General features: G+C 40.6%; 1 protein-coding gene across 1 annotated transcript; it reads left to right on the top strand.

Annotated features, from left to right (window-relative positions):
- Positions 1-349: 349 nt before the first annotated feature.
- On the top strand, positions 350-8,934 carry npas4l (neuronal PAS domain protein 4 like). The gene is made up of 10 exons (XM_072437408.1): positions 350-503; positions 1,448-1,611; positions 1,781-1,926; positions 2,295-2,394; positions 2,975-3,251; positions 4,221-4,330; positions 5,234-5,363; positions 5,963-6,990; positions 7,141-7,272; positions 8,179-8,934. The coding sequence occupies exons 1-10, from the start codon at positions 400-402 to the stop codon at positions 8,205-8,207; spliced, it is 2,220 nt and encodes a 739-aa protein (XP_072293509.1). The 5' UTR covers positions 350-399; the 3' UTR covers positions 8,208-8,934.
- Positions 8,935-9,439: the final 505 nt, after the last annotated feature.

The raw sequence follows: 9,439 nt of genomic DNA, 5'->3' as shown, positions 1-9,439 counted from the left end.
GCCCGCGCGTGTCGTAAAACCGCTATTTTTAGTCGCGTCACTGAGAATATCCCGCGTCATCATAACCGTAACAGCATCTCGTTTTGTTGCTTCCCTGCCTCCCCTGACCTCCTCTGTGCTCTTATCCAACTCCCGCGGCTCTGTGGACGAGAGGTGTCGGCTTTTGGCTATAAAAGGCGGGACAGACGGAGCTCGGGCGGACACGCACCTCCAGAGCCCGAGGAAAGCGCGCATCCAGCGGCGGCGCGCGGCCAACACTCTGTTTAGAACGCGCATGTAGTTCATTTGACTTTGGGTTTATTTTTAAAGTTTTTTTTTTAAATAATTGACATCGTGATATTTTTTACTTGAAGTTTGTGTTTGACTTTATTGATGATTTTCGCCAGATTGTTGTAGAAAATGAGTATTTGGTGTAACGCGTGCCGGTGTTACGTCAGGACGCCGTGTGCGTCGCATCATCTGAGCGAGGATCAGAGTGCTTCATCCTTCTACAGGAGGTTCAGGTCAGTCACTTTTCTTTTCAGGTTTTTACCCCCCTGTAGTGAAAAGCCTTGGCTGTTTGCAGTATTTTTAGTTAGACTCCAGTCCCAGTGATTTGTGTTTTTGGATGTGAGACTGATATTCAATTTTAAATCTTCCCATAGAGACCATGTGGTTTTTTTCATCTCATAAATGTATGCAATGCTCAGGGGGAACTTGGTTTGGGACCAGTTCATGAGATTACTTTAGGATTTGGTCAGTGCATCAGACACAGAAACCTCACATTTTATTCAGAAATATGGACTAATCTATTTATAGACTTATATTTTTTGCATTAATGTGGCTAAATTTGGTTAACGTTTCAAAAGACAAGAAAAGGGCTACCTATACACATTTGTAATTGAGTGTGCAAAATCATATTGTTGTGAATATTGTAAAAAAATACAGTGCAAGAATATCTAATATCTGATACTACATGTCGAAAGGAATCTAAAAACAGAAATAGCAGGTTTTCTTTCTCAGCCGTTAAAAATCACAAAACATTTGCCTACGCTTTTCAGCAACAGTCACACATTTTTAGCGCCTCTTTTTTTAGACACCCAAACAAACCATGGATGCTTTATTTAGCCCGACTCGCCACTCCTTTTGTGGCTGTGTCTTCTGTTGTCATCGTGACGTGGAGCGAGATGCCGTGATGCCTCCTGCTCTATTTGGGCAAAGACCGGATTAGCTCCTCCTCTGAGCGCGCGTGTCGTTTTGTTTTTGTTCCACCCCTCTCTCTGAAGTCCCTGCACCGGCTATAAAATCCCCCGGCTTCGAATGAATGGACTCAGATGGACGCTGACCACGAGCAGCACGCACACGTATCAGAGAGTCGAGGGATCGATGCAATGGAATAACTTTGTGTTGGTTTACTGGGATTTTTGTTGCTTTCCAAAGTCTAAATCGTCACCATGGCTTCTCACAGATCCACCAAAGGAGCGTCCAAAGCCAGACGGGACCAAATCAACAATGAGATCAGGAATATGCGCTCGCTACTGCCCATCACCTCAGATGACCAAGAGCGCCTGTCATACCTTCACTCCATGGCAGCCATTTGCACCTACATCAAGAAGTCGGTGCTTTTTCAAGGTAAGTTATCGCAGAGTTTTTATTTTAAGTCTCTATAAACCGTCAAACTTTAAAGAATGCATGGCCACGAAAGTTTGCGGCGCTTAAGGGAGCTTTGTGGGAGCCGTGACAAGCTCGAAAATGCGACGTCAAGATAACAATGAGCTTTCTCTCTCTGCCCCCCCTGAAGGATTAACGTCAAAGGAGGAATCGAAATGCTCGGTTCCGTGTGAGGCCTTCTTGCAGACGCTTCACGGCTTCATCCTGGTCACCGCCGCTCAGGGGAGGCTGGTCTGCGTGTCCGAAAACGTGCAGGAGTATTTGGGGATTTCTATGGTGAGTGGTTTGATACTGCGCTGCTAGGATTGTGTGATTTTGGTTCAAAGCCTAGAAGAAAAGGCATGAGTTTCGGAGTGGTGAAAAATGTCACTTTTATCAGTGCAAAACAAAATGAACTTTCTTTTGAATGGAGAAAAGTACTCAAAATGGCGCCTTTAAACAGGAAGCTGGAGCCTATTCACATCAAAGAGTGTTTACAGTCATGTTGTTACTGCTGTTACACATTTTGAATACACTGTACTTTAAATTCAATCACATCATAACATTTAACTTCTTTTTGAGTAATCTTCTTCAATTGTACCTTTTTTTTGTTTATTCAGCCTCTGTTTAGTATTAATGTGCTCTGTGATTGTGGTGTATTTTAGGTGGATGTCCTTCAGGGAGACTCTTTGCTCGACATGGTGGAGCGCTCGGACATCGATGTCGTGAAATCAAGCCTGGACTTTGACAGCAATTCCTCGCCAGGTAATAATAGTCATCCTAAAGGATTTTCTCACTTCAGTAGTGAGCTGCCAAGAAGTAGCTGGTCCCGGATGCTAAACCTCCTCCCTGCCCCATGCTTGTTGGGAGAGGCTCCAATCTGGGACTAAAGCAGGGTTGAATTTTAGACTAAACCTGGACTAAAACAGGTCCAAACAAGGACTAGAAAAGGACCAAAACAAGTTCATATCGGGGCTTAAATGGGATCATTATAGGACCAAATGAAAACAAGTGTGAACACAGTTTTTATTTACTTTAATTAGATACATTTTTTATTATCACTTTAGAGTGTTTTATTAAAAGCTGGTCTTGTCCTTGCTTGGACCAGATTTACGCCAGGTTGGTCTTGATTTAGTCCAGGTATATTTCCCTTTAAGACCTTGTTTACTACATATTTAGTCTTGGTTTATTCTTGATGGTGAGAGAGCAAAATATATTATCATTATGTAAAAAGTTTGAGAATCACTGCTCTAAAATTTCTAAATGAGAATTACTTTGGCTTTGTACATGATTTTTACATTTTTAAACCCTGCAAATATTGACTGAGCTTCCTCTGTTTCTTCAGAGAGGAGCTTTGTTTGTTCCATGCAAACTTCCAAAGCGTTCAAGCTCCAAAATGGCGACGGTGGTTCGATGCTGGTGCGGGGCAGTTTCCAGTTTTTCCCTCTTCCCTCTGGTGAACCTTCCTCCTCCTCCTCGTGTTCTGGTCCCGTCTCGGAGCCCCTGTTTGTGGCCCTCTGCACCCCCACTGTGGACCGACTCAGCACCCACAACTCCCTGTTCTGCCATTCATTCAACAGCCGCCACAGACTGGACATGAGCTTCGACCTAGTGTCAGACAGGTATGTTAACACTCAAAAACGCAAACATTTATTCGGTCTGTGAAGCATCAGTGTCATACATACATACATACATATTTTATTTATTTTATTTATTTTATTTATTTATTTTATTTATTTTATTTATTTTATTTATTTTATTTATTTTATTTATTTTATCCATTTTATCCATTTTATCCATTTTATCCATTTTAGTCCACTAGTCAGCCATTCTATTACCCCTGCATATGTAATTTATTCAAATGTTTGAAAAAAAATCTTTATTCAAAATAAATATGAATCAGCACAATAACTACATTCGTTGTCCTAAGACAGGTAAAAAACACTATACAGACACTACATGTACGTCCACACATCTGAGGCGTTACAGAGAAAACTGAGATTATTTAGAGTAAGAAGTTGAAAAAGACCAGAAAAAAGCTTCTATAGGAGCTGGAGCGATTTGTTTTCAACCCATTTTTAAGACTGTTTTGAAGTATGAGAAGTTGCCACCGTGTCTGATGTTCTCTGGCAGTGCATTCCATCAGGTTGTGCCACTGATAGACTCCACACTCTATCACTGTTTTTATAAAGATCTATTGACTTCTGTTAGAAAACTTCTAACTAGTCCAGATAACAATTAACAATTAAAATCAATGATATATTAAATGATTATTGTTATTAACTGTTGCAGATAGACTCAAATCCCACATGCTCTCACTTACTGTATCTTCTGTTTGTGTTGTGCTTTAAAATAAATAAAATAAATAAAATAAATAAAATAAATAAAATAAATAAAATAAATAAAATAAATAAAATAAATAAAATAAATAAAATAAATAAAATAAATAAAATAAATAAAATACAATAAAATACAATAAAATACAATAAATACAATAAATACAATAAATAAATAAAAATAATAAATACAATAAATACCATAAATACAATAAATGCTTTGCTTTTGACAAACTCCTTGTCTCTTTTCCCCAGTGTTTTGAATTATCTCGGTTACTCGTCTGAAGAATTAACCACCAGATCATGGTACGGCCTCATGCATCCTGAAGATCTCCTTCCGACTGCAGAATGTCATAAAACTTTGGGTAAGTCTCCAGCCCTCTCCACGAAAACAAAAGCGGTGATAATAAAGTTAATGATCCAGGCATTCAAGTCAGTGGTAAACAACAACTACTCATATTTTTCAGCCTTTTATGGGACATTAAATAGCCAACGAGCTGTAATAGTTTCTTAGTGAGCCTTTTGAAGCTCATTATTTCTAATAGCAACAAGCTTGTAATGAACCGAGCCGCACATGAGCCTCATTGAAGAGGAATTGTTTACAGGCACATTATTTTTCCATTATGCAACTGCAAATCATTTGGCATTGCAACGAAGAGAATATCCTTTTCCCTATAAGACACAGTGCAGTCTTTGTTGCAATATTTCGGACGATTAAACCTTAAGAATATGTTTAATAACAGTTATATATTTAATTAGGCTTGACTGAAACAGAACAACGTTGATTATGGTCAATGCATTTCAAGCCTAGCAACTTACAGTTTAAAATATCATGTAAAAGGTCATTATATTCTTGAGTTACATGGCTAAATGTACTTAATTACAAGTATAAGTACTGCTGTCAAAATTGTACTAGAGTAGACTTAAAAAGCACGGTACACATGGAAAATACTACTCATACTACATATTCTCTGTGTTGTGTTTTTGTCCATGTAGAAAAGAGCAGATGAAGCAGTGAAATAACCGAGATAAAGAAGATTATGACTTGTATTGTGCTCAGTAAAGCCTATTATTTCTATTACATGACTAGAATTATAGTCAATTACAACTTTAAGTACGTGTGTGTTTAAAAATCTACTAAAAATCTTGTCTTTACAGTTGCTTTCCACCTGTTTTCCCCCCAATATCATCACATCTGTGGCTCATTTGAATATGCATTGTTGTTCTATTCAATCAGGCATTTAACGTTCATATATTTTGTCTTCCAGTGCAGGCAGACGATGGTTATCAGCTGCAGATGGTGCTCAGACTTCAGTGTAAAGACCTGTCCTGGGCCTGGATCTATATTCGCGCTAACAAGGAGCTTCAGAGCATCAGCTGCACTAACTACATCATCAGGTAAAAACAAACACGCGCCGTTCGCCTCAAGCAACTGTCAGTGTGACTAAGGGACTGGTTCACTCGCATGGTAAATGAGGAGTGTAGTGCACGTTGGGTCAATACAGGCCAAAAAGGGCTCTGCAGAATGCATGAAAAAGCACCTGATGATACCACTGGATTGACTGTGCAACCTTAATACTTTCTATAATGATTAACCAAAGTAAAGTATTTCTTCACCATTTGGAACTTTACTATATGTTACTATTACTGGTACATGTATCACTAGCAATTTTCAACAATAATATATATACATTAGTCCTGCACTACATGTTTTTTACCTGTTTTGATAATTGATCTTGACGTTTCATCTCCACTTTGTCATTTAACCCCCAGAATGTGTAGAATTTCTTCAGTCTTTATGATAAATTGCCCAGCCTTATAATAGATTTATTGATATTATGTAAAAAAAAAGAAAAAGAAAGATTTGTGTATTCTTCATTCAAGTGCATCGTTGAAGCATCGTTTAGGAACAGTCCTAATTGTGCAGGATTGATTCTAACCACACTAAACGCAACTGTTCAAACGCCCTTGTCTAAACAATCTCTGTTCTCTCGCAGCGACACCGAGGCCAGATTCCTCCAGCAGAAAATCAACAGTGAAGCTTTTGGGCCAGCGGATTCCTGCCACCCTTCCACTGCACAGCCGACCACTTCAAATCCCAAACCCAGTAAATGTTTAAAGAGGCCGCCGACGTCCAGCGGCCGAGGCGAGGAGCAGTGTTCCAGGAGGAGACGGAGGCGAGACTCGTGGCAAGACCGAGCCTTCGTTCCATGTGATTTGACCCGGGAAGACGGCTCCTCCGGCTCTAAGTGCGAAAGCCCCGACATGTTCACTCCTCCGTACACTCCGACCTCCTCCTCCAGCTCCTCTTCTTTCAGCCACGATCTGCTCATGGACGTCCTGTCTTCCCCCGAGGCCTCTCCACCCTACTTCACCTTCCCGCAGGCGCCCTCGACCTGCGCGCGGTCGCCGTCCCAGTCGCCCGTGCCCTTACCTCCAGCTCACCCGTTTGACCACGCGTCCTCCAGCTCGTTCCCCGCCCAGTCTCCCGTCTCCTCCTCTTCGCTCTCTCCCCCCTACGACGACTTTGCAGCTTGCACGACCGACGCCCGACTGGTCCCGGATTGCCTCTCGGTGTCGTGCGACAGCCCGGCGGAGTGTACCCTGCATCAGGACGACTACAGCCTGCTCGACCAACCACAGGGAGGCGGCGCTGTCCAGCACGTCCCCGATGGCGCTTTACCCATGCACTCCAATCTGCTCACGCCAATCCAATCGCCGACCTCTCAGGGGACTTTTGAGTACAGCGAGCGGGAGCGAGAGGAGATCAGCGTGCTAGCTCAACAGATCTCCTCCTTGGCGAGCAGCTTTGACATGTTTCGCACTTTGAGCCCCGTTCAAAACACCCAAACGTCAATAGCGAACGCTCAGCTCTCACCTGCCGGCTTCCCCCACCTCGCTCCTCTGACTTTTAAATCCGAACCTATCCTGGATGCTTGTATATTTGACAGCATCTTAAACGATTTGGACTTGGTGACGACGAAGAGCACCGGTCGGAGTACGTCTTGTCAAATGCAGCAGCAGCAACAGCTTCAGCAGCATCAGCATCAGCATCAGCATCAGCATCAGCATCAGCAGCATCAGCAGGCGCAGCATCAGCAGCATCAGCATCAGCAGCAGTATCAGCATCAGCAGCAGCAGCATCAGCAGCATCAGCATCAGCAGCATCAGCAGGCTTTCTCGCCGTTGGGCGCCTCCACGAACATCAGAGAGCCGCCCGATCAGCTCACTTCAGGCAGAATGAGCGTGGATCAAAACAATGGGTTGCATCAACTCAACCACTACATCCACAGCAGCCTTCAGCAAGGTGCGTTTCCCACCCACTGCGAGGGAGTCTTTGATACCTGCACTGGGATTTCACCTAAAGTATACATTCAATGAGAATAATAATGATACAGGCACAAAAAGCTCTCGTAAGGGTTTAACAGAGGGTTTCATCCTTTGTTAACACTTTAAAGGGCTTTGGTAAGCACTTGAAACGCATTTGTCCCCTGGTTAGTTTAATAAGAAGCTTTTTAATCCTCTACAAATGCCAGTAAATGCAGTATAAGTGAACACATGAATAAATAACTGTTTATCAAGGAACCATATTTTAAAGCATTATCAAAGCTAGAGGTGAAATATATCATTACTCACAGGGCAAGTTCATTTACAAATGTAGATTTTTAATAATGGAATGTGATAAAAGCTTAGAGTGTTCATTATGACTTTCATCTCAGTCATTCAGTTCACTTATAATTGGATCAATGAAAAAAAGTCAAATTTAGACTCCCAGAAGATCAAAAACAGACTGAAAATAAACCCTAACTCTCTCAAATGAGCCTTATTTCCTTTACTGCATATTCCTCTGAGGGATGAATTTAACAATAACTTAGGAAGATGTGGAGCAGAGAGGTCAAAGGTATAAGATTATAACTGATACTAAAACTAGAATGGAAACTAGATTCTTATTTGCACAAGTATTTACACTGACAAAATCACAAAAACTAACAAAAACTGAATAATTGTAGAAAGGTCTTGGTCTAAATCAAAACACGTTATAAAACCACAGGATAAAGTGATATTGAGACTTGAACGTAAAATTAATAAAGTATATCAGTATCACATTCATTCAAGCACCAATTTAGAATCCAATCTGAACAACATTTTGAACATTTCTCCTTGAATATCCCATCTTTAGATTCCACTAACGTTCCTCTCCTTCTCGTTCCAGATGGACTCGCTGAAGAAAGCCTGTATTGAAGTCTGTGACTTACTCTACAACTCTCGTATGGCATATTGTCACGTTACTCTTCCTTTGCTGGATTCAAAGTTACTGTAAAGTCAAACGAAGGACACGCTTAGTTCAGTGCTTTGGCCCCTGAACGACTTCTCTGTGACAGAAGTAGATTCAGGTCTTGGTTGGAGCTGCAGCTTTACCTTCATTTCTTAGACTCGCTGTCATCTTTGTTCACGCTGATGTCTTGTTAAACTGCTTTAAAAATGGTACTTTTTACGAAACAGTTTTGACAACACTTACACGATGAAGAGAGAGTAAATTCATCTCATTCTAACCATTCACAATTGAGCACTTTATCACTGTCAGAGCCGCTTGATTTATAATAATGAGGCACCAGAAAGATTATTCCCAGTTTTCTGAGACGTTCGCCAACAGCATTAATCAATTTAGGTTCCCTGAATGCATCGACTCCAAAACCACCTTGATTTGATGGAAAAACTGATTTATTTTTGTCCTTGTGCGTGTTTTATGAAGGAGCTTACTGAGTTAAATTGAGTTAAATAACTACCTCACTGTAAAACATTCCCTATTCACTAAACAATGTATTTATTTAGTAGAAACACTGAGGCTGACTACCTTTTCTTATCGCTGCTTATGGCACCAAAATGTGAATTGTAAACTTGATTCATTCCACTTGATCGTTTTCTTTATGGTACTATATGCTTGTAAATAAAGTTATTATGAATACTGCGCTGTGCTGTGTGGCTTGTTTGTTTGTCTTGGATGAAGATAAATAGTAGACCAACTGGTGGTGCTCCAGACTTCCATTTATTTTGTGCCAAATTCACATTTTTACCTTTGTTTAGAGCTTATTGAGTCGTTTTATCCCTTGTTAGTCGTGCTATTTTCCGTGTTTTGAATATATGTAAGGCTAAATACAAGCCTCAGTTTATTATAGACCAAATCCCAGTGACATTCAAATGAACAGACAATGTAAGTTTATATTTTGTTTAAAAATATATTGAAATTAAGTCAAAATGTAAGGTTCTTTTGGTCAGTTTGCACTCCGATCAGCCCTTAAAGTAGCACATACACACACCAAACCTTACGATCTTGGACATAATAAGATGTTGAGGGAATATACAAAAGGATTGTTGATATCTAACTCTGATATCTAAATCCAAGCCTGATTTATTAGTTTTCACTCAAAAAAACGTAGGTGAAATTGGATTGCAAATTTTCAGTCAAATCTGGT

The sequence above is a fragment of the Eucyclogobius newberryi genome, unplaced genomic scaffold (assembly GCF_026437365.1).
Source record: "Eucyclogobius newberryi isolate DKJ021-1_F unplaced genomic scaffold, fEucNew1.0.hap1 SCAF_8, whole genome shotgun sequence".
Taxonomy (NCBI): Eukaryota; Metazoa; Chordata; class Actinopteri; order Gobiiformes; family Gobiidae; genus Eucyclogobius; species Eucyclogobius newberryi.
The sequence above is the reverse complement of the archived record's forward strand: the minus strand, read 5'-3'. Positions and strand labels throughout refer to the sequence as shown.

Coding starts and splice junctions, on each gene's coding strand:
- npas4l (XM_072437408.1), top strand. CDS start 400: ATGAGTATTTGGTGTAACGCGTGCCGGTGTTACGTCAGGACGCCGTGT. Junction 1,612..1,780: donor GAAGTCGGTGCTTTTTCAAG/GTAAGTTATCGC, acceptor CCCCCCCTGAAG/GATTAACGTCAAAGGAGGAA. Junction 1,927..2,294: donor AGTATTTGGGGATTTCTATG/GTGAGTGGTTTG, acceptor GGTGTATTTTAG/GTGGATGTCCTTCAGGGAGA.